This window comes from Mesoplodon bidens (assembly GCF_964165515.1).
Source record: "Mesoplodon bidens genome assembly, chromosome: 4".
Classification (NCBI taxonomy): Eukaryota; Metazoa; Chordata; class Mammalia; order Artiodactyla; family Ziphiidae; genus Mesoplodon; species Mesoplodon bidens.
In genome coordinates, this window is record NC_138160.1 from 62,445,038 (window position 1) to 62,470,994 (window position 25,957).

The 25,957-nt window shown below is 41.8% G+C and overlaps 1 protein-coding gene across 7 annotated transcripts in view; it reads left to right on the top strand.

Moving 5' to 3' along the window:
• Positions 1–25,957, top strand: part of PDE8B (phosphodiesterase 8B) — a gene marked incomplete at its 5' end in the record, with an annotated part of 379,999 nt that overhangs the window by 224,281 nt on the left and 129,761 nt on the right. For all 7 annotated transcript variants that reach the window (XM_081233022.1, XM_081233024.1, XM_081233025.1 and 4 more), the window contains 3 exons: positions 13,717–13,907; positions 17,401–17,460; positions 19,522–19,579. In XM_081233022.1, coding sequence (XP_081089148.1) covers positions 13,717–13,907; positions 17,401–17,460; positions 19,522–19,579 — 309 coding nt within the window. The remainder of the gene's footprint in view (positions 1–13,716; positions 13,908–17,400; positions 17,461–19,521; positions 19,580–25,957) is intronic.

Below are 25,957 nucleotides of genomic sequence, written 5' to 3' on the forward strand. Positions count from 1 at the left end.
CTGTGACCTTGCATGTATTGCTTCACTTCTCTACCCAGTGCCTTGTATGTAAAGTGGAGATGGTAATGGCTCTCTCTTAGGAAATTATGAGTTCAAGGAAATAGCATCAGGTGCTTGGGACACTGCCTGGCAGTAGAAGGTGCTCAGTGATGGTAACTGTTGCCCTGTGTGACTAGAGGCAGGCAGCCTACTGGGCTCTGAAGACCAAGGCTCCTGGTTCCAGGGAGAGAAGGGGCCAGCGCCTGCAGCCTTGACCACCCTCTAACAGCAGCAGCACCCATGTCCTCCCCACCACCCCTCCAGCTTCCTGTGTGCCCTGTGAGGAAATAGGTATGAGAAGTGTTTGTTAAGTCCTCATCTGCATCTTCCTGGTATACCTACATGAGCCACCTTCCTCCTTGTAAAACTGTAGCTTGTTAGCACCTGGAAGCTTGTGCTGTACTTTGGACAAGTGAAGATGCAGAGACGATGTAAATAAACCAATTAACATGTAGATGAAAGTGAAAAACCAACCAAAGAAATGTACTGTTTGATTTAAGAGCAGTTGGAAAAGAAAATAATTTACTGTTGCTTGGAAAAGGAAATGCAAATCTAGGGAAAGGAAAAAAACAAGAGATTTAAGCTTGGGAAAATTGGATGAAAACAAATTTAGGAGCAGAGAGAGAGAGGAAGAGAGAATTTATTAAAATAAACATAAGCCACAACTATTTATATAGAATACAAACAAGTGGAAAATTCCAGTATTCATTCTGGGGGCATGGACTTTGTAGTCCATTTTGAATAAAGGCAGTGACAAAGGTTCTGATATCAGTATTTATTCCCAAAGTAATTTCCAGAATTTTTCTTGGGATTAGTGTGGTTTTAGATCAGTTACTTTAATTTACCTTCATTTTTCACCCTGTGCTGTACTGGCAATGAATGCTCATGATAAGGGCATCTCATTCTTAAATCTTTTTTTCTTTTGAGATTTTTTTTTTTGATGTGGACCATTTTTAAAGTCTTTATTGAATTTGTTACAATATCGCTTCTGTTTTATGTTTTGGTTTTTTGGCTGCGAGGCATGTAGGATCTTAGCTCCCCGACCAGGGATTAAACCTGCAACCCCTGCATTAGAAGGCGAAGTCTTAACCACTGGACCACCAGGGAGGTCCCAAGGGTGTCTCTTTTTTTTTTTTTTGCGATACGCGGGCCTCTCACTGTTGTGGCCTCTCCCGTTGCAGAGCACAGGCTCCACATGCGCGGGCTCAGCGGCCATGGCTCATGGTCCCAGCCGCTCCATGGCATGTGGGATCTTCCCGGATCGGGGCGCAAACCCGTGTCCCCTGCATCGGCAGGCGGACTCTAAACCACTGCGCCACCAGGGAAGCCCAGGATGTCTCATTTTTATAAAATATAATTTGTTAAATTGTAAAGTATTTTAAATACTCATAAAAGTACATATGTATACCCATATCCACTTTTATGAAATATGCTAATTTTATTTTATCAAACATAAATTTATTTTATCAAGGATATCCTATTTGTCTCAGAGTTCTTTTTAGAAACAAGAGATTACAGATACTTTAAGCCCTATTTATCCCTTTGCCCTCCTCTCTCTGCCCTAAAAGTAACCACTATTTGGAGATTGATTATGATAGGTATTTGTATATTTCTTCTACATATTTATGTTTCCATTTTTAAAAAATATTTATTTATTTTTGGCTGCATTGGGTCTTGGTTGCAGCACATGGGATCTTTTGTTGCAGCACGTGGGATCTTTTGTTGCAGCATGTGGGATCTTTCATTGCAGTACACGGGCTTCTCTCTAGTTGTGGTGCACAGGCTTCAGAGTGTGTGGGCTCAGTAGTCGTGGTGCGCAGGCTCTCTAGTTGTGGTGCATGGGCTCTGTATTTGTGGCGTGTGGGCTCTGTAGTTGCGGCATGCGGGCTCTGTAGTTGTGGCATGTGGGCTTAGTTGCCCTGCGGCATGTGGGATCTTAGTTCCCCAACCAGGGATTGAACCCGTGTCCCCTGCATTGGAAGGCAGATTCTTAACCACTGGACCACCAGGGAAGTCCCATGTATCCATTAACATTTACTTTGTCTTGAATATTTTAAACTTTATTTGAAAGGTGTCAGGCAGCAGACATCATTCTGAAATTTTTCTTTATCATTTAGTGTCGTACCTAAGAATCTATTGCCTAATCTAAGGTCACAGAGATTTACTTCTTTGTTTTCTTCTAAGAGTTTTATAGTTGTAGCTCTTATATTTAGCTCTATGATCCATTTTGATTTAACTTTTGTATGTGGTGTGAGGTAGGGCTTCATTCTTTTGTTATGTGGATATCTAGTTGTGCAGCAGCATTTGTTAAAAAGAATATTCTTTCCCCATTGAATTGTCTTGGCATGTTTTTCTAAAATCAACTGACCATGATTGTGAGCATTTATTTCTGGATTCTCATTTCTATTCCATTGATATATGTCTGTCCAATGCCAGTACCACACTGTCTTGATTTCTGTAGCTTTGAAGTGTGAGTCCCCCAACTTTCTTATCTTTCAAGATTGTTTTTGCTGTTTGGGTCCCTTGAATCTTCATATGAATTTCAGGACTAGCTTGTTAACTTGGGGAGTGAGGGGGACCAGCTGGGATTTTGATAGTGATTGCAATAAACCTGTAGGTCAATTTGGGAATATTACTGTGTTAACCATTTTGTCTTCCAGTCCGTTAACATAAGATGTCTTTCCATTTATTTAGATTTTCTTTAACTTCTTTCACCAATGTCTTATAGTTTTTAGTGTAGTGTTTTATATTTTTATTAAATTTATTCCTGAAATATTTTATTCTTTTTGATGCTATGGCAAATGGAATTGTTTCCTTACTTTCAGTTTTGGGTTGTTCATTGCTAGTGTATAGAAATATATTTATTTTTATATATTGATTGAACTCATTTATTAGCTTTTACATTTTTCTGTGAATTCTTTAGGATTTTCTATATACAGGATCATATCATTACTACTTTCTTCCCAATCTGAATGCCTTTTATTTTGTTAGCCTGATTGTCCTGCTAGAACCTTCAAAACAATAGTGTGTTTAGATACTATTTATAAGATATATCCAGATCTTTTCTCAAAGTGGTTGTACCATTTTACACTCCTACAAACAATGTGAGTTCTTATTACTCCAAATCCTTGGTAATGTTTGTTTCAGTCTCTTAATTTTAGCTCATCTAGTATGTAAGTAGTTCTATCTTATGGTAACTTAAATTTGCATTTCTCCATGACTAATAATGTGAGCACTTTTTTGTTCGCTGATTGGCCATTTTTAAAATCTTCTGTGAATGTTTAGTTAAGTCTTCTGCCCATTTATAGTTGGGTTGACTTTTAAAAAACTACTGAGTTGTGGGAATTCTGTATATATTCTTGTCCCAAGTCCTTTATCAGATTCTGAAAATATTTTCTTCCAATCTGTGGCTCTTCATTTTCACAAATTTGGATTTTGAGCAAAAATTTTAGTTTTGATATAGTCTAATTTATCACTCCTTTTATGGTTATTACTTTCTGTGGTCTATGAATCCTTAATCCCAGGTTGAAGATTATTTCTCGTTTTCTTCTAGAAACTTTATTGTTAAATTTTAATTTTAGATCTATAATCTATCTCAAGTTCATTTTTATGTATGGTGGAATAAAGAGGTCAAGGTTCTTTTTCCTTCCATGTTGAATGAGCAGCTCCATTTGCTGAAATGACTGTGTATTCCTTGCTCCATTGAATTACTTGATGCCTGATTCTTTGATACTTGTTGCAACTTGTTTGGTAGCCAATAATGTAGCCAGTTTTGAAATTTTCCACAAAAACTTAAAAAAAGATGCATCTCTATTTCTGGAATACAGGTTTCTCTATCTGTGAAATTAATTCAACTTTATTAATGATGCTATTCAAACCATCTCTATCTTAATTTTTTGTGTTCTGTTAGTTTCTATTGTAATGGATATGTCAATATCCTCAATATTTCTTAATATTTTCTGATGTTTTGAGTCTGTCATGTTATTGTACATCCAAGTTCTAGATTGTTGTATGTTCTTGGTGACTGTTCCTTTTATTATTACGTAGTGTCCCTCTTTAAACTTCTGCCTTAATTTCTATTTTATTTGTTGGTAATATGGCTGGACCAGCTTTCTTTGGTTAATATTTTCCTGGTATATCTTTTTCTATCTTTTCATTTTTGGGTTTTATTTATAACTTTAAATATCCCTCTTATAAGGAGCATATAGTTTTATTTTTCTAAAACCTATTCTGATAATCTGACTTTAATAAGTGAGTGTAATCTTGTTACATTGAGTGTGATTACTGATACAATTAGTCTTATTTTGTATTTTGTATTTTCTATTTCTCATATTTCTACTGTTTGTTAAGTTGACGTAGTTTTCAGAATTACCTTTTATTTTCTCTGTTTTAGAAGCTATAGGTTAGGCTTCTATTTTAGTGGTTACCCTTAGTTTATTTTTAATGTTTGTTTAGCAGTCAAATTTTATAACAAAGTCTCAAGTGTACTGTATTTCTATCCTCTCAAATACGATATAGTCCTTTGCAGTATTTAAATATCCCATAATGGACTCACTCCCTCATCACAAAAATGATTGTCTGTAATTTTAGACTCATTATATTTGGTATGTTAAAACATAATGAACATTTAAAATTTTTGCTCATAAGCTATGAAATATAATAGTAAAACTAATGCCGTGAACCCACCACCCAGCGTAAGAGGTGGAGTGTTTCCAGTGCTACCGTGTACCCTGCCTGGTTCCTGTCACATGAGTTTGGCCCCCATGACAGCAGATACAAGTGGTCAAGAGTCCCTCTCTGAATGAGGGACAGAATAATTAAGAGACTCTTCTTTAAAAAAATAATAAGCTCAACGTAGAACCAAGGATGTCTTTACTCCTGGGTCTCATTCAAACGTAATTTCACTCACTGATCCATCCAGTTCGAGTCTGTGGAGTACCTATGTGCTCAAGGCTCTGCACCAGGTGCTGCGGGGGAAGGGGGCCGAACAGTGACTCCTGACCACCCAGGGAGTCTGGTTGGTTGGTTTTATTGTCTATTACATTCTAACTTGAAAGGCAGAGATATCTAGTCAAGTGTTCTTGTGCTTCTGATACTGTCACTGCAACTGTCTTCGAAATGGCCTAGAACCTTAGTTTTTAAATTTTTTTTTCTTGGAGCAAATTTCTATAATTTTCTTTTTCTTGGAGAAAAATACCTACTCTGTAACTTCACTGCCTTGCCAAAAACATTAACTACGTCAGCCGGAACGCTTAGGACTTGGGAGGAACTTACTTGACAAGCATATTCCAGGATGTGGTTGCTTTTGAGGGTGCACTTCTGAGGTCACCAGGGGAAATTTGCCCCCGTGTAGAGACCAGGAGGTGTGATGTGGCCTGGTGGGAGTGCTGTTGGGAGTGGAGCGGGTGGACGTGCCTCGTCGTATTGTAGAGGACAGCTCTCCTGGGTGAGTGCCTGTGACTCACAGCAGGGCATGTTTTCCAGTCTTAGCAAAAAAAAAAAAAAAAAAAAGTAGAGGAAATATTATGAGGCAATAGATTTTTATCAGCATGATACCATCCGACAATCAAGAGGTCTTTTCTTTGTCAGTGCCTGGAGCATATTTACTTCCCCGTGTGAGGAATTGTCTCTGCTTAGAGTGCTGTCGCCCCTGCCCCTCACAGAGCTCTCCGACTGGACTTGGGAACAGATCTTCACTGCTCTGGCCTAAGCGTTTTCCCAGCAAGACAGCACTTTCCTTTAAAACTTAAACTTCTATGTTGTGTGGACATGGATTTTTTTCTGGAACCATTATATATTGGAGACTTTATGTTGGAGACCCTTTGGCCTTGTGGGAAGCTGTTCTTCACATAGTAAATGAAATGACAGAGTGATGGAGGTGTTCAGACTCAGTAACTTGCTGTGGTCAGCATCTCCCCTCTTGTCTGTCCTTACTGCTGGTACCAAGTCAGGTCCTCTACCTGGCCCAGCCAATTTCATGGAACCACAGAGTTGCTAGGGGTTTTGGTCCAATGTTTTGGGGATAAAATAGAGTACGTTACTTAATGATTGCCCAGGCTCAGGGGTCCAGCCAACCTCAGTTCAAATCTTGTTAGTTGTGTGGCTGTGGGCGTGTCTCTTAATCGTCCCATATCTCAGTCTCCACGTCTGTAAGTGGGGATGATGCCCAACTTGAAAGAGTTGTGAAGGGTTATTAAATGAGATAGTACGTTTAAAGTCCTTTCAGTATCATGGCTGGCCCTTAAATTCTCATTAAACTGTAGCTGCTCGACAAAGCCTTTACTTTGAATAGTTCCAGTGTGTGCACATTTCAGAGTTTAGTTAACATCAGATCACCAAAAAGATGTATTAAACAAAACGTATTAGCATTACTTTCTTAGGGACATTTGAGGAAAGCTCCCAAACCATTTTTTCCAACTGAATCGACCCCACCTATGATCAGATTGGCCAGCTGTTTACTATGATGTAGATATACTTATATATGTGGTCTACTCTAGAAGCTACTTGTTACCTGGCTTTTGCTTAAAGCCAAACCAAGTATTCTGAAAGTTAGATGTTTAATAGTAGACATTGATGATCCATTTGGAGACATGTAGACACACCCTTTCTAGAAAAAACACTAAGAATAATGAACACTTACATTGTCTTCAAGTTAAGGAAAAGCAAGTGTTTTTTTTTTCATCTTTCTCATAATTAGCCTTCACCAGAGAATACAGTTTCATACTCACTTAGCTATCAAAGACTGCTTATTGCTGTCCTCAGAAAGATAGTTTTCAGTACTTTCTTGATAAAACATGTCAAAGGAATGATTACAATACTTGTAGCACAACAAGAGGACATCAGGAAAGATTACTGAAGGAGGAGCTGGGAATTGTGGGTCCATCTCTGCTGCTGCTCTGCTTGGGGAAGTTGCTGAACTCATCTGTTGATTGGGGGTTGATGGATCACCCCCAGAGTCCCTTCCTGCTCTGAGAACTCCTGAGAGTCATGGTCCCTGTCCTTGTCATGGCCACTAGGACCCCCCCCCCTACCAAGTCTGCTGGAATCTGAGTGCTACCCCCTGCAGCCTCTTACACTTCATTCTCTGGGTCCTGCTCTGGGGCATCCCTTACTTCATTATCCTGGCTTGGGTTGAAAGATGAATTAAACTTTGTGGTTCTGGGCTTCCCTGGTGGCGCAGTGGTTAAGAATCCACCTGCCAATGCAGGGGATGCAGGTTCAAGCCCTAGTCCAGGAAGATCCTACATGCCATGGAGCAACTAAGCCCGTGTGCCACAACTACTGCACCTGGGCTCTAGAGCCTGCGAGCCACTACTGGAGCCCATGCACCTAGGGCCTGTGCTCCACAACAAGAGAAGCCATGACAATGAGAAGCCCGTGCACTGCAACAAAGAGTAGCCCCTGCTCACTGCAACTAGAGAAAGTCCGCACACAGCAACAAAGACCCAACACAGCCAAAAATAAAAAACAAATAAATAAATAAATAAACTTTGTGGTTCCAAGAAGGTGTAGGTAGAAATAGACGAGACCCTGCATGGTAGTTTGAGGTATTCATAGCTATGTTTGAAAAGCTGTACAGGTAGCCCTGGCTTTGCACAGTTCCAGGGCTAAATAACACCAGACCCAAAGACTGCAGTCACATTGGTGTTTTTTTTTCTTTTTTTTTTCGGGGGGCTATGCGGGCCTCTCACTGTTGTGGCCTCTCCCGTTGCGGAGCACAGGCTCCGGACGTGCAGGCTTAGTGGCCATGGCTCACGGGCCCAGCCGCTCCGCGACATGTGGGATCTTCCCAGATGGAGGCATGAACCCGTGTCCCCTGCATTGGCAGGCAGACTCTCAACCACTGCGCCACCAGGGAAGCCCCTCATTGGTGTTTTAATTGTGATGATTGCATCAAGTACAAACTTTGCTGCTAGTTCTTCAGTCCACAAGTCATTGCATAAATAACAAATGTGCAGCCTGAGCAGTGACGAACCACATCACTTTTTTTGAAGTCTCTGCCTGTTCTAGCACAGATAGCAGAGTGTGCAATTGTGTCACCCCTTTATCTCTCCGTGATAACTCGCACGGCATTAAAAAATATATATAAGTATATCATTGAAAGAAGGAGCTAGCCCACAAAGACGAAAGTGTAGCAAAGGCATGGAAAGCGATAATGCTGGAAGTGAAACAGCAATGTAAATGGAGTTAGAGAAGAAAGCTGACTGACAATGTTGACAGTGCTGCCTGTGAGATGTTCTAGAGGGTAGCCAGAGGAAGTTAGTCAATGCAAGTTTATTGAGCTAAATGAAGAAAGTGGTTGTGATGAAAAAGATGAAGTGATGCCAACAAAAAACTGCACAGTAATTAAAGGAACTCTGGGGACATTTCATGACATTGAAAGTACAGAGGATAAAATATTGGAAGCTGATCCAAACTTAAGAGTTTATAATTCACCAAGGCATAGAAAAGAGGCTCATTCTGTCTCATAATTTATACAACTGGAAGAAGGCAAGCACTGTTCAAACTACTCAATAAGCTTAAAAAATTTTTTAATTCACAGTTTCTAATGTTTTAAAGTAAGTGCACTGAATAGATATTAATTTTCCATTTTTCATTTTGCTATACATTTATAACCAACAATAAAAGTATTTTGTGTTTTGACAAAATTTCTAAATGTTATGGAACCATCGTTTTTACCATCCTTCATTAAGGTTGCTTTGTGTGGTCATTTATATGGTCTGACACTGCCATGCAAAGTGAGCACTGCCTGTGTTTGTGTTCTGATCCTGGACAAAGCCCAAGCTGGCCAAGATCTGCTCCAGAAGAAGATGTTTCCTCATTGCCCCAGGCTTCACCCCAGATCTGCTTTTAATCTTCTCTTTCGCTGTGTTTACAACAGTACAGTGAGGTTGATATAACAAAACTACTTCCTTCTTCCCGTTCTCCTGTGCCTAGATTCTTTCCCTGGATGCCATGTCCTTGCTCTGTCTTTGGTCACTGCTTATTAGTGCATCTCTTGTACTTATCTGCTTACCTGAACCTCTCCCCTGCTTGCATCCCAGGGGTAGAGACTGGACTATGGTTGTCTCTGTCAGCTTCTTACTCTCAGTTCTTAACATCTTGCATGATAGGTCATCAAAAGTATTCTTTGAAGGAATGTTCCACATACTCTTTAGAGCAAGTAAGAGTCAGTTTTTACTCTTTATAAATTAAAAGTTCAGCTATATGCTTTTATTAATTATTTTTAAAATATATTTTACAAAATCATTTTATGGGATTTGCCTCAGTGAATGGTCAATAAACATTTACAAACTGACATGTTTGACAAAGAAACTAAATATTGATACATGGAATGATAAATCTGAAGAGGGACTATATCACAAAAGGTTTTTGAGGGGTTGTGTTCTTCGGTTTTTTTTTTTTGTTTGTTTTTGTTTTTGTTTTTTGCGGTATGCGGGCCTCTCACTGTTGTGGCCTCTCCCATTGCGGAGCACAGGCTCCGGACGCGCAGGCTCAGCGGCCATGGCTCACGGGCCTAGCCGCTCCGCGGCATGTGGGATCTTCCCAGACCGGGGCACGAACCCGCATCCCCTGCATCGGCAGGCGGACTCTCAACCACTGCGCCACCAGGGAAGCCCAGTTCTTCGGTTTTAAGTAACAGCTGTCTTACACAAAATAGTAAATGAGTAAGAAATAGTGTGGTTTTTTTTTCAGACTCCAAGGAAGAGTTGAAAAGCCATGGCTTAGAAAGGGTGACAGTGAGCCATCTCTGAGTATTTTGACAGAAGGGATTTAAGGTTCTTCCTTCACTATCTCTACTATTAATGAGCCATGGGTCCTAATTCCCAGCCTTTGTGTCTCTCTGTTCACATTTCAAATTCCCGGAAACAACATTATTAGTCCAGCTGTGGCCTAGGAGATGGGGACAGAGAGTACAGCTTTGGTTACTTGGGTGTGCTGCTTTCCTAGAGAAGATAGAATTTTCCAGAGATAGGCAGACCTTAAAAAAAGTGATTACTGGGCTTCCCTGGTGGCGCAGTGGTTGAGAGTCTGCCTGCCGATGCAGGGAACACGGGTTCGTGCCCCGGTCCGGGAAGATCCCATATGCCGCGGAGCGGCTGGGCCCGTGAGCCATGGCCGCTGAGCCTGCGAGTCCGCAGCCTGTGCTCCGCAACGGGAGAGGCCACAACAGTGAGAGGCCTGCGTAATGCAAAAAAAAAAAAAAAAAAAAAAAAGTGATTACTATAGTACTTTACTCTAAATATATATATATATATATATATAGTTTTTTAATTCCCATAGATTTTCACTTTGCTTAGGAGTTGGATTATTGAAAAGTAGTCTTTCTGAATTATTTTTTTATAAATGGAAAAAATTTTGAATACTACCTAGAGAGATTTTCTAGTGAGTATTCTTGTAATATAAATACTCTGTTTCAATATGTAGATTTTAATTTTTATTCAGGTAGGGGGAGGCCAACAGATTAGGAGAGACTGTCATTGAAAGATAGTTTGTTACAGTTTCCGAGAGGAGGGGCGGTCCGTGCAGGACCACAGAGGGAAGCGCTAAGGTTGATTGGAGGCAGGGAGCCTAAAGGGGACAATGTGGGCCAGAGCCTTGATTGTGGTTTCTGTGGGAAGCGGTGAGGCAGGGAAAGCAGGGTAGACAGGTTTAGCTAGTTTGAATCATTCCAGAAGAGAGTTGGGCAGAAGGGCTGTTCCTGGTTGTCTGGTGCCTGGTGCTGGAGTGATTAGGGCAGGTAGATAGTGGTCCAGAGGGTTAGCGAGTGATAGAGGTGGTAGGAGTAAGGACTGGATTGGTTTGCACATGAAAAGTGCGTTCCTAGGCAAGTCGTTTGCTTTCTCTAGGGGTTGGAGAATTGGCTATCCCTCTGGGGCATCTCTCCAGTGTCAGCAAGGCTCCAGACGTCAAAGCATCAGAAATATCAAAATTAATGAGGCATAGTTAATACAACTCCCCACTTTGAATTGATTTTTAAGTTTCCAAGTGAAATCCGGTGTAAGTTCCTAAACCAGGCATTACCAAGATCGAGCCCTCTGCTGTGACCTCCACTTCCTCTCCCACCAGCTCACACTCCTCTCTGTCACACTGGCTTCCTTGAGTTCCTTGAACACATCAGGCATGAGTCCCACTATAGGAACCAGTGGATCTGTTCCCTCTTTTTGTGGAATGCTTTTTCTTCAGTTATCAACTTGACTTTTTCATTTCCTTCAGGCATTTGCTCACATGTCACTTTCTCGGTGAGGCTTACCCTAACCGCCTTACTTAATACTGGTCCCAGCACCCACTCTGGATCCTTCTTATTCAACCCTACTGTCTTTACCTAGCACTTACCACTTTTAACATTCCATATCATTTGCTTATTTATCATGCCTGTTGTTTGTTTCTTTACCCCCACAATGCAAGAGGTCTTTATTTTGTTCATCAGCATACTCCAAGCAATTAAAAACATAGTAGGTACATAGTAGGTGCACATAGTAGGCACATAGTAGGTGCTGGCACATAGCAGGTGCTCAGGAAATACTTGAATAATGACATTATTTTTCCAAAAGTGGAGCACTCCCGTCTTTTAAGGACATCTAAGACATATGAGATTAATAACTGTAGCAATGTCCAATATGGGAATATAGTTAGGTTCTTATTGCATTCGTCAAATATTGAGGCATAAATGGTATAAAGGAAATATATAAAGTGTTGAGATTCTTGCTTAGCAATCATAGTTCAGCCAGACAGATGAGACAAGAAGTTCTGTCACCTTTTCTGACTTCTAGGCTTTGCTTATTGAGTTTCTCATGCTAATACCACAGCTACATCAAGTAAAGGGCTAGTGACTTTTTGTACAAGCCAGTTTATTCTACCTGATTTTTGTCATTGTAGCTCCATTGTTAACAGTTCTGTTTGAAGGCTTTCTTTTCACTATCAAGATCCACAAGGCTGAGCCCCTTACTCCTCTTGGAAGAGCCACCCCCTGTTTCTTCCTAGAAGTAGCTCTGTAGCTGAGGTTTTGGGGGATAGACTGACCTGAGGAGTGACAGACCCTTGCCCAGAGTGAGCCGTTAATAAGCGTGGCTGCCTCATATGTTACTGGCATGTGACTTCAAGCCATGTGCTAAGAAGTAAATGTCAAAATCATACTGAAAAATATTATTTCTCTTCTGGAAACATGGCATTTGAGAAAACAGGAAATGATTCAAACAGTGTAGAACAAATGACATTTATAATACATTCAGATGTTTAACAGTAAGGAATTATTGGAGAGGTTTAGGTATGAAATTGTGTTGTGGTTTCTTTTTTTTTTTTTTTTTTTAGAAAAGAGTCTTTATCTTTAATAGATGCATATGGATGAAATATGTGGGATTTGCTGCAAGATGATACAAGAGTTGGAAAGTGGCTAGGGATAGAATTGAAGCTAGATTGGCCAGGAGTTGGTTATTGCTGAAGCCGGGTGATGGGTACATGAGGGTAATTATACTGTTGTTTCTATTTTTCTATGTATTGTCAATTAGTGAAGCATTTTAAAAATGTAGTGGTAACTATTGGACAATTTGTCTTGTTTCTGACTTTAAATGAAACACATTCAGAATTTCATCATGAAGAATGGTATTGGCTATGGGCTTAAAGGACCAGAAACTTCCCTTCTGTTCCTAATTGTTTAAACCAGAAGTGGTTGGTGAAGAATATTAAATGCCTTATCAAGATCTTGAGATTATTATATGTATTTCTTATTAGACCTATTGCTGCGACGTAGTTTTATTCCAATTGACAGTAAAAACCGTCTTACATTTTGCAGAAACCCAGCACGTAGTTATCCTTTCACTCAGATAGTAAGTGCTGACCAGCAGGGGGTCACAGCAGGAACAAGACAGGCAGGTCCTTGCTGTCCTGGAGCTCAATTCTAGTGGGGAAGATAGACCATAAACAAATAAGTGAACAAGTTCAGGTGGTGGTATCGCCATCTCTGGCTTTCTGGCCACGAGGGAATCTGGGTCCCAGAGCCCAGGGAATGAAGAGGGCAACGTGGTGGGAAGTATGGCTACCTTCTTTCCAGGGAGCGGGGCTTCACTTTTCAATGAAGAAAAAAGAGGCACGTTTCCTCACCTTGGCTCCAATAGCTTCACATTTCATGATTGTTCTTTCTAGATTTGGCAAGCGCTAGGTGTTGGAATTCGTTTTTGAGATGGTTTTGAGTTCCCATCCCTTCTGTGTCTGGATGAGGATTTAAGTGCTAAGTTTAGAGAGGTGGCCAGGTACCTTGAGACGAACACCAGCTGCCCTGGCCCCAAATATGTGTGTATGTGAATCATAGTCTAACTTGTGTTGATTAGCCTGTTTTCATTTCAATGCTCAGTCTATTTAAAAATGAAGCCAGTTAGGAAATTACAAATGGGTAACAACCACCAGCAGAATGATGGACCATGTATTCTGTGCTCACTCAGGCCTCATAGTTAGCTTACATGGTACTGTTCTTAGCACATCTGACATTGGAGAAGCTGTAGGCTGAAGAGATGAACTACCTTGTTCAAAGACACCCTAGAATCAGTGGACCAGCTGGGATTTGAACCCAGGTAGCTTCTCTTCAGAGGCTACATTTTAAACCAGTATCTTGTAGGCCCGCTTTTAATACTCTCTAAGGATGATGATTACTGTCAAGATTCTCTTTTCTTTGTGTTCCAGGTTTTGCTGATCTTTGCAAAGGAAGACAGTCAGAGTGATGGATTCTGGTGGGCCTGTGACAGAGCCGGTTACAGATGTAATATTGCTCGGACTCCGGAGTCAGCCCTGGAATGCTTTCTAGATAAACATCATGAGATTATTGTGATTGACCACAGACAAACTCGAAACTTTGATGCAGAAGCAGTGTGCAGGTACCTTAGATATGTTAATATGTTAGTAAATGTCCACTTAACAGCTTAAAATGAAATTCATTTAAAGATGTCTTTAGTTCTAGCCCAAATATTTCTAGAATATGTGTTGATGTGTCTAAGTAGTATATACAGATTTCTGTGGTGAAGGCTATAGCTCCTCCTATGGCCTTTTCTATTTCTCCACATTTGAGTTCCGATGAATTTAGAGGTGTGAGCTAGTCTCCACTGAAAACTTCAGGGTGTTTTTTCCCCTTGAGTATTGCTCATGTTTCACCAAAAAGAAAAATTGAAATTCGCACAGTTCTTGTTACGCAGATAGAGTTTGGATTTAAACCAGATATTTTAATCTTAATTATTCTGTCCCAAAATGAACATCAGAAATGTGTGAAATAGACCATTTTTCTCTGCCTGATACAGATGGGTGGATTCTACAGCAGTCGTGGAGGGAAGGCAGCTACTTTGCAGCAGCAGAAAACCTTCCAGGGATCCAAACCCCCTGCTTGTTTACAGAAATGCTTGTGCTCTGGGGAGGAAATGCTTGCCTGTTCATAAACAAATGCAGTCATCAGAGTTAGCTCTGGATGAACTGATCCATTTAGCACAAGTGGAATGCTTTGAAGCTGGATGGGAAGAGGTCACTAATTAAATGCTAGACCAGGACAGACTCCAAATACATATGGAGCTGGAATTGTCTTGAATATTAGCAAGTGAAATGAAAGGTAGGGGAATGGTTCCTTAAACCCTTTGGTACCCTGACAAGGAATTAGTGCATTAAGAGAAGTTTCTTGTCACGGCATCACCTTGCTATTCTTGGACCATTTTCAGTTTTCCAAAGAAGAAACTTTCTTAAGGAACCTTTTTAAAAATGTCTTACTGGTCCCAAATAATCCTATCTTCCTGCATAGAAACATTTGCCTATTTAAGTATATAATACTAAAATGTGTCACAAAATATTTGGGTATTTTTAGTGTTAAGAAATATATACGTGTATATGTATATATATATATGTGCATGTGTATGTGTGCATGTGTGTGTATAAAATGATTTTCAGGCTAGAATTGGGTCTCTTATAATTAAGCAGGTCTGCTTTTTCTTGGTCTCCACCTAACTCTTCTTACATGATTTTGTAGTAGAAATAGCACAATCCTTTGTGCATATATAGAATGCTTTAAGACAGGCTTCAGATGTAAAAAGAAGAAGTGAATAGGAAGAATTCTTTTAATTCAGGCAAAGGCCCCAGTTAGCAGGTAAGCTTCGTAATCTTCCTTGAATATAAAGAAATGTAGTTTTGTTTCCTGATGAGTGAACGTTTGTCTTAGCTGCACAGAAAAACAGTGGGGCATCAGTGCAGTTCAGAAGCCAGGTTATGTATCTGCTGGTGCGTTTACTGACCGTTACCAGTCACGCTGAGGCTGGCGAGATTCCTGAATGCTGGACTGCCAGCACATCTTCCCTAAGATGAGTGGGGACGCATTCCCAGCAGATGTGCCTTCTTCATTGTCATCTATGGCCCAAGATCTCTGGCTTTTGAGCTGGGCTGGGCCTTAGCTTAGCATGCTTCCTTGGACCCTGGCCTCACCTGTGCCCAGCTCCCCCTTAGTCCTCTCAACCAGGAGGAGGTCCAGGTCTCTCTGGCCACACCAGTTCCTTTGGAGGAATGAGAGAGAAGAGGTCAGCAGCAGGAAGTGACCTAAAACATAGAAGCCGATCTCAAAAGAAGCTAAGCAAGCATGAGCTCCAGCCCAGTTATGTTCATAATGTGTTTTCTCTTGCCTAAGCCCCACTCCTTAGAATGCAGCCCAGCAGTGTACCCATGACACCTCCTGGGGCTGGAAGAGGCTGAAGGAAGGTGAGAGGTGTTTAGCATCTCCCTAGAGATGAGAGTGCACCTCTGAAACGCTGTACGTTTTTTTTCATTAGGTGCACCTGGTATTTCTGCTGAGATTTCAGTAGGCTCCTAAGTAGGAGACAAGTGTAGCTTCATGTTACCAGGATGTGGTAGGGGGTAGGGTGGCTGACTGGGAAGTAGTCTGGGCTGGCATTACCCCTGCTGCCCATAGTGAGTTCAGGCGTCTCTCCAAAGGAGCTCGTTCAAATACCATTTATCCACAAGGGGAACCTTCATTTCCCAGGAAGACAGCAGGTGGTCTTTTCTTGAGCCTTCTACTCACATAGAGTGAGGTCTCAGGAATAGGACATGGGGAAGGTACATTTTTAGAAAAAGGTGAGGAAATTTAGTCAAAGAGGATGAAGCAGTATGAGCTGGCTGTCCCTGGGGGAGCAGTAATGCATACACCTTAAAATGGAGAGGGGGGCTTCCCCGGTGGCGCAGTGGTTGAGAGTCCGCCTGCCAATGCAGGGGACGTGGGTTCGTGCCCCGGTCCGGGAAGATCCCACATGCCGCGGAGCAGCTGGGCCCGTGAGCCATGGCCGCTGAGCCTGCGCGTCTGGAGCCTGTGCTCCGTAACGGGAGAGGCCACAACAGTGAGAGGCCCGCATACCGCAAAAAAAAAAAAAAAAAAAAAAAGGACAGGGGCAGAAATGCCAGTAGCTAGAAAGAAACAAATACAGGTTGTTTCACAAATTCCTCAGCCTTCTGTTCTTAGTGGTGTTGGTCCCCTTCTGAAGGATCTCGAAATAAAGAGAGGTCAGACCAAGGAGATGGATGGAAACAAGCATGCTTATTTGTACTAAAACTCAGGCATGTGGCCCTTTATTAAAAGTTCATCCAACTCATGACCCCTGACCAGAATAATCCAGAATCTGAGCTGCAGCATAGCACATTTTCCGGCATCATGGACCTCAAAACTCTATATCCTTACATATTTTAACCCTGTTAAGTTCCTAGGGAATAAACAAATTATAGACAGGCGGTCATGGTACAACAAATATCATTATAGTGACAGTTAACTGTATTGACCATTTCTCAGCCCTAGTTGATGACTCAGTTGTTTAAAGTATTTGAGCACAAATAACAGTACAACTGAAAAATTGAGATGGCTCTTTGTGAAATTTTTAAAAGACCTTAACCTGCACGTGTACATCCATCTGCCAGCAATCCTTCTAAGGTCAACTTTCTTAACTATCTACTATTTTAAAAGAAAAAAAGATCCATCCCAGTTAGCTCCCCAAGTACAAATTGATAACTAGAGAATTGTAGGACTGCCAATTTTCTTGCAGAGTGGAATTTCAATCAGAAAACATGGAAGTTAAGTGGAATTTGCCAGTTTTTGAAGTGGAAAATTGGCAGGTCTGACCTACTGGAGAATAGCCTGGGAGTTAAAAAAAAAATTTATTTTTATTTTTTTTTAGTAAAAGAAAGAGATTGTCCTAATCCACAAGGGCATCTTTTTTTGTTGTTTTCCATGTGTTTTCAGACTTTTTCTTTAGAGGGACATTTGATTTTGTGCCATTTTCACTGTGAAGAAGTCCTGTATCCTGTTAACGGAACAAGGCCTTATCACTGGTTTGACTTGGAGCTTTCTCCTTGCAGGTCGATCCGGGCCACAAACCCCTCGGAGCACACGGTGATTCTTGCGGTGGTTTCACAAGCGTAAGCTCACCTCCCGTTCCCAGCGGGGAGTACTACTCTTCCTCCTGAAACATTGGTCTGTTGTAATTCAGCCTTTGAGCTGGCAAAGAAGGGGGAGGTCTTTGGCCTCACAGCAGCAACCTTAGATCTTACTTGGGATTTTCTTTGTTTTGCAAGTTTCTAGAAATAATTAGATTTTTCTCTTTATCCTATCTAATTTCTGTCAGCACATACTCACACACTTTAAGAAAAAAATGGTTACTTATTATATGCTGGAAGTGAGTAGAGAATCTGGGGAGGAGGAGGTCTGGAGAGAACATTGTTCCAGCTTATCTTTTTTCTTTGAAGAAAAGAGATAGGAGAATGCTTATTTTTTTCACTTAAGAAGAAACAAATTATAGCATGAGAGCAGGTACTAAAGCCACCGCAAGAAAGGGATTGTGCTGTTTATGTTGGCACTGTTCTGTGGCTAGAAGCAGGACAGCAGGATGGCCCCACTGTGGTGATTGGCACAGATTCTGCCCTGAAGGAGCTGACAGGCCAGCAACTCAGAGTTTCAGCCTCCCTCAGGCAGGCCCCGCCCAGGGGAGATTTGAAATATCCATTCCAAAGCCATATTGGAACAGTGGGAAATCCTGGCTTCCAAGTCTTGCCCTAACCAAAGACTTCTCCTCACCTGCTACTCCTTGAGTCTCTTGATAGGAGCTGTGTCTCTTCACTTGGACACCTACCACAGGCTCTTGGCCCAGGAAAGTGAAGAAACTGTCCCATTGATTTCTTACCACCTTGCCGTCTTGGTGGGGGATGGGATCTCAGCAAGAAAGAGTGAGGGGAACCGAGATGTGAGACTAGCCTTCTTCAGCCCTCTTGCTTATATTTTATCTTCTGGGGATGTGAACTCTTAACAGGGTCTTAGAGTCTTGACATGGGTACCAGAAGGGTACCAAGCCACACAGCATTTCCCCAAGCCTGGCTGATTCCGTGGGCCCAAGACAAAGCATTCATTGTTTTCTTATTCAATGTGTACTTGTCCTTGACAAGTAATGGCTTGCTGTGTCTCGTTATTATTTTTCACTTTTTTCTCCCTATTTCTTAAATATTTCATTTATAGAGGAAGTTGATAATAAAATTAATGCTGCTTGTGCCACCCAGCTTATGAAATAGAACATTATTAATACCTTTGGAGCCCTTTTTGTGCCCCTCCTGATTATTGTTCAGAGAGGGTAGAACCTTGAGTTCCTAAGGAGGAAAGGGGGTAGGGAGGAGAGCTTTTCCCTGTTGGGAAAATGCCACAGGTAATGCCACAAACAGGCACTGGGATTTCTCTTCCTGTTCTCTTTCTGCTTCTCCACCCAGTCCCCATTGTCCCATTTTTCTTCCCTGTTTTCTAAGGTATGTACACCATGCTACTTGCCCGCTGCCTTGGGGACACCGTTTCTCATAAAGGTGGCAGCAGAGCTACAGCATGACTTCATGACCAGCTGACCCCCACCCCCCCTTGTATTCAAACTGAAGTTCTGAGACCCAGCTGCAGGCTTAGTGTAGGGAACCTCCGCTGAGATGAGTGCCAGTAATCAGCTCCTGTCTTCTTCCCGTCTAACTCGGCTTTCCTGACGGCACTTCTTTCCCATTGGCTCTGGGGTGCTGCAGCCTCTAATGCCAGTTGTCTTCCTGAGAGCTGGACCCACCTAAGTCTTGGGGTGGGAGTCGTGCTTCCAGAAGGTTTGGGGATCTCAAAGAGGACAGTGGTCTCTGGGATGAGTTTGCACCTACCTTGTCCCTTTATGGGACAGCTCCGGTACATTTGCTCCAACTCCCAAGGAGCCGAGAGTTGGAGAGGACCTGTCGTGTGCACCTTTCACGCACCCTGCTGGAGTTCCTTCTACTGTTTGTGTTCTTTCTGCACCTGAAGGCGGACGTGGGAGTCTGGGTTCTTACAAGGCAGGTGCACCCTGCGGGCATGTGCTGGGCAGGAAGGCACTCTCAGAGCCGTCTCCCTGCTTGCCTTGCTCTCTCCGAGGTTCAGTGTGAGGAATCCCGGTTTGTATCTGCCGAGTGACCACATTTTCTGCTTTGCTACAGATCCGGCAACTATGAAGAGGCCTCCGTCCTCCCTCTTCTGCACGCAGGCTTCAACCGGGTATGTAAAAGATGATCTAGCACCTCCCTCAGATACAGACACCTAGCCTTAGCCAAACGGCTAAGCATAGTGTTACAGGCATTCAGCCCCAGAACTGCGAGGGAAAGGAAGCAGTTGTTCTCATGGGATGGTGACGAGCACCTGCTGGTCAGGCGTTTTTCCTTTTTCTCTCATAACTTCATATATCTTAGCTACAGATATGTAATGATGTAAAAACCTGTCTTCTTATGTCAGGTCAAAATTCTCTAGTTCCAAAGTAATCTCATTTAAATCAGTCCGGTCAGTTAGCGTGTATGTGTGTGATTATGTATAGTTAGTCCACCAGATGGGCACCCAGGGCTCTGTGTTCGTCAAGGGCCCAGCCACAGCTTACACCCTGGGGACAGGCCCATGACAGCAACAGCATCTTGGGAACTCCTCATTGAACCCATAAATGTCAGCAAAGAAAAATTCTCAGTGACAACTACATGAATAACACTGATACTCAACTTGAAGATGAAGACTGATTACTCCAAGGAAACTTAACAAACTAGATAACTAGGCATACCCAGTATCTCAGGGTAAGGGCAGTCTGAAGGTTTGGTTGGAGATGAGGCCGTGTGCATGCAAACAGAAAACAACATGATGGATTTGAAAGAGAGAAGAAAAGGGGTGGAGAAAGATAATCAAAACATGAGTGTTTAAAGGAAATGTATTTCATAATATTAAAATATTATAAACCCTTACAGAGAAATTGTGGAGGACCTCACTTTATATGCTTGAATTTTTTTAATAACAAGCATATATTTCTTCTATTAAAAAAAAGATTACCCTTTGGAAAAAATAAGGTAGAGGTCACAGTTGACTTGGGCAACTTTTGCGGGTAACTTAAACTCAAGCAAGTGACTTGTGGCATCTTGTGAACTCCTGGTTTAAACCAAAAACATCAGCAAAGAAAAGTTCTTTGACAACTACATGAATGACACTGATACTCAACTAGAAGATTAAGATTGATTAAGGAGACTTACCAACAACCTAAATAACTAGGTTTACCTGGTATCTCAAGGTCTTTTGATAGGAGTAATCTGAATCTCGAATAGATGGTGTGATGCATCCTTTTCCTTCAAAAATAGGAGACTGCCAGTGCCTTGTGAATTAAGAAAATTCCTTTGGGTGCTTTAAGCAATGGTGGTTGGCTACTCTGGGTTCAAAAAAATCCCTTGTTTATTGTCAATCACAGAGAAGCAGAAATTGCCCATGGGATGCAGTTGTTCTGTGTTTTGGTGTGCTTCCGTGGAGAAGCAGCAGTGCTGTATAAAACGTTGAAGGCAGTGCTGCGGTTCACAAGTGTGATAGAAATGAATGTTTCCGGTCAGCAGTATCACTCACTCCCTTAACTCTTCCCTCCTGTCCATCATCGCATCTCTCAGAGGCTGGCACTCGGTTCCGGAGGTCGTTCTGGCGTGCTTGCCACATCTTAATGAGACAGTGCTTCTGAGTTTCGCAATGGAGAACTGCAAAAGGAAAATCATCCATGAAGTCGTGTGGCTGGGACGTCTTTTCTTTACTTACTCATTTTCTGAGGAATGACTTAAAACTACTCAGTTTTCATAAATCTTCCATGTAACGTTGACCACCCGTGCACCTCAGCCCCAGGCTGTCCTTCACATCTGAGGCAGGGCCTCTCAGAATGTGAGCATGGAGGTTCTCCACATGACCTGTGGAGGGGCTGGGGCAGGCACGACACGCCGTGGGTTACGGCCATGAGCCCCCGTCGCCATAGGTGCTGTTGAGTGCCCTTTTGGAATTCAGCTTTTAGTTCACCGATCCTGCCTCTGACCAACTGGTGTGGAGATTGGTGTCATTAGGAGTGATAGCGTCTTGTCTGGGCGGCTAAGATTGCACGTCTACTCACAGAAAAGCTTAGGAGAGACATCTGCCCTGTTTGGGTGCAAGCGCTATTAAGTAAATTTAGGAGGGAAAGTACCATTGTTCCTTTTTATTCTTTTTTGTAACCTGTCTGTGCTGCTCTGGAAGGTTTTGTTTCTCTGTCTTGATATGATGCTGCTTTTTGCAGGCAGCCATGATGAGTAAAGCCCTTTGTGGAAGCATGAAAAACAGTACCTGTCAGGGGCCAACTGGTAGTCTTTAGTGCTGGGTCTGATCAAGGCCATTTGCCAGCCAGGTCAGGGTGCCCCCAAGGAGTTGGGGCTCTTTCTGAGAGAAGCATGCCGCACCTAGCAGGCTTTCCCTCCTGAGTTACAGTGGCACAAAATTGGCTGAGGCTTCTCTCCAGGTGGCTGGTCTCCTTTTCTGGGGCAAAATCTTGTCTCTGGCAACTTTCTACCCAAACACCCTTCCAAATACACCAGCTATTCTTCTTGCCTTCTGTGAAGTTGTTTCCCATCTCTGAGTTGTTGTGATTGTATTAAATCATCTGCTGAAACTCGACTCTGTGTTACTAGCTAATTGACCAGTGCCTCAGTCGATGGGTCCCTGAGTGGGGATCCAGGAACACATTGTACCATCAAATATCCCAGAGCAGCTCCTCTTGAAGCCGCTATAGCTGTGCATGAGTGGCCGACTGCATGGTGCTCAGCCCACTCTGAGTTTTTAGAAAAAGCATCTTAGCAAAGGGCGATTGCAGCTTGTTTTTGTATGAGCCTTTGTGTATCCCTTTTCTATTTGGAATGATGTTTACAAGTTCATTCAGCAAGTCTTTATGGAGCACTTACTCTGTGCAAGGTGGTGTGCTAGGCGTGTCGGGGATACGGCAGTCAGACACAGTTCCTCCCTGGAGAGACATTGTGTGGAGGAAGAAGTGGAGAACCAAGATTTATTATTTGCCGGGCTCCACTCTAGGTGACTGACTTGATCCTCATCTACAGATGAGAAGTTTGGTATTTTCTCCATTTTTGCAGAGGAGAAAACAGGCTCAAAATGACTACCTTGCTGAGCTCATACTCATAATAAGTCAAGATGCAAATACTTGGTATTTAACTCCCAACTTCATGCCGGTCCACCAAAGTCATGTTTCCCAGAGTGTTCCAAGGAATGCTAGTGTCTCAAAGCTTTTAATAGGTGTCCATGACAAAAGGCTTCCATGGTCGAGTAAGTGTGGAAAATCAGTGAAGACACTGATTCTCCTCCTCTTGCCCGTGAGAAGGTACAGTGCATGTTAGCAGCATCAGACCCAAGCATATGGAGAAATCCTGTACTAAAGACACCTGCCTACGTTTCTGGAAGTGGGGCCCAGGAGGCTGCATTTTAACCAAACACCCAGGTTATTCTTAGCATGTTGAAGTTTGAAGACCACTGTTCTTGGTTCACTCAATTTATTTCAGATTTCGGGGTTAATGATAGTCTAGAAAATTCCCAAAATATTTTCCCACTGCCCTTAGTCTACAAAACACTTACTGAGTGCCACTTATGTGCAAACAAAGTGCTCCAGTGTTTAGAAACCATCACCTAACAGAAGGCTGATCTTCACTGCACTGGAAGTTCTTAGGAGACCTAAAGAAAAAGAAGAATTATAAAAAATTACGATAGGACCTTCAAGATTGTGGAGGAGTAAGACGTGGGGATCACCTCTGCCCCACAAATACATCAAAAATACATCTACATGTGGAACAACTCCTACAGAACTGGCAGAAGCTGAACTGGCAGAAGACCTCAGACTTCCTAAAAGGGTCTTGGTGCTCCAGCTGGCTGTCAGGCCTGAGCCTCTGAGGTGGGAGAGCCGAGTTCAGGACATTGGACCACCAGAGACCTCCCAGCCCCACGTAATAGCAGTCGAGGAGAGCATTCCCAGAGATCTCCATCTCAATGCTAAGACCCAGCTCCACCCAACAACCAGCAAACTCCAGTGCTGAACACCCCATGCCAAACAACTAGCAAGACAGGAACACAACCCCACCCACTAGCAGAGATGCTGCCTAAAATCGAAATATGTTCACAGACACCCCAAAACACACCACCGGACGTGGTCCTGCCCACCAGAAAGACAAGATCCAGCCTCATTCACCAGAACACAGGTACCAGTACCTTCCACCAGGAAGCCTACAAAGCCACTGAACCAACCTTACCCACTGGGGGCAGACACCAAAAAAAATGGGAACTACGAGCCTGCCGCCTGTGAAAAGGAAACCCCAAACACAGTAAGTTAAGCAAAATGAGAAGACAGAGAAATATGCAGCAGATGAAGGAGCAAGATAAAAACCCACCAGAACAAACAAATGAAGAGGAACTAGGCAGTCTACCTGAGAAAGAATTAAGAGTAATGATTGTAAAGATGATCCAAAATCTTGGAAATAGAATGGAGAAAATACAATAAACATTTAACAAGGACCTAGAAGAACTAAAGAGCAAACAAACAATGATGAACAGCACAATAAATGAAATTAAAAATACTCTAGAAGGAATAAATAGCAGAATAACCGAGGCAAAAGAACAGATAAGTGACCTGGAAGATAAAATAATGGAAACAACTACCACAGAGCAGAATAAAGAAAAAAGAATGAAAAGAATTGAGGACAGTCTCAGAGACCTCTGGGAAAACATTAAACGCACCAACATTCGAATTATAGGGGACCCAGAAGAAGAAGAGAAAAAGAAAGGGACTGAGAAAATATTTGAATAGATTATAGTTGAAAACTTGCCTAATATTTGGAAGGAAACAGTCAATCAAGTCCAGGAAGCTCAGAGAGTCCCATACAGGATAAATCCAAGGAGAAACAAGCCAAGACACATATTAATAAAACTATCAAAAATTAAATACAAAGAAAAAATATTTAAAGCAGCAAGGGAAAAGCAACAATTAACATACATGGAATCCCCATAAGGTTAACAGCTGATCTTTCAGCAGAAACTCTGCAAGCCAGAATGGAGTGGCAGGACGTATTTAAAGTGATGAAAGGGAAAAACCTACAACCAAGATTACTCTACCCAGCAAGGACCTCATTCAGATTTGATGGAGAAATTAAAAGGTTTACAGACAAGCAAAAGCTTAGGAATTCAACACCACCAAACCAGCTTTACAACAAATGCTAAAGGAACTTCTCTAGGCAGGAAATACAGGAGAAGGAAAAGACCTACAATAACAAACCCCAAACAATTAAGAAAAAGGTAATAGGAACATACATATCAATAACTACCTTACGTGTAAATGGATTAAATGCTCCAACCAAAAGACACAGGCTGGCTGAATGCATACAAAAACAAGACCCATATATATGCTGTCTACAAGAGACTCACTTCAGACCTAGGGACACATACAGACTGAAAGTGAGGGGAAGGAAAAAGATAGTCCATGCAAATGGAAATCAAAAGAAAGCTGGAGTACATATTCTCATATCAGACAAAATAGACTTTAAAATAAAGACTATTACAAGAGACAAAGAAGGATACTACATAATGATTAAGGGATCAATCAAAGAAGAAAATATAACAATTGTAAATATTTTTGCGCCCAAACTAGGAGAACCTCAATACATGAGGCAAATGCTAACAGCCAAAGGGGAAATCGACAGTAACACAATAATAGTAGGGGACTTTAACACCCCACTTTCACCAATGGACAGATCATCCAAAATGAAAATAACTAAGGAAACACAAGCTTTAAATGACACATTAAACAAGATGGACTTAATTGATATTTATAGGACATTCCATCCAAAAACAACAGAATACACTTTCTTCTCAAGTGCTCATGGAACATTCTCCAGCATAGATCATATCTTGGGTCACAAATCAAGCCTTGGTAAATTTAAGAAAATTGAAATTGTATCAAGTATCTTTTCCGACCACAATGCTATGAGACTAGATATCAATTACAGGAAAAAAATCTGTAAAAAATAGAAACACATGGAGGCTAAACAATACACTACTTAATACCCAAGAGATCACTGAAGAAATCAAAGAGGAAATCAAAAATACCTAGAAAGAAATGACAATGAAAACATGACAACCCAACACCTACGAGATGCAGCAAAAGCAGTCCTAAGAGGGAAGTTTATAGCAATACAATCCTACCCTAAGAAACAAGAAACATCTCAAATAAACAACCTCACCTTACACCTAAAGCAATTGGAGAAAGAAGAACAAAAAACCCCAAAGTTAGCAGAAGGAAAGAAATCATAAATATCGGCTCAGAAATAAATGAAAAAGAAATGAAGGAAATAATAGCAAAGATAATAAAAGTAAAAGCTGGTTCTTTGAGAAGATAAACAAAATTGATAAACCATTAATCAGACTCATCAACAGAAAAGGGAGAAGACTCAAATCAATAGAATTAGAAATGAAAAAGGAGAAGTAACAACTGACACTGCAGAAATACAAAAGATCATGAGAGATTATTACAAGCAACTTTATGACAATAAAATGGACAACCTGGAAGCAATG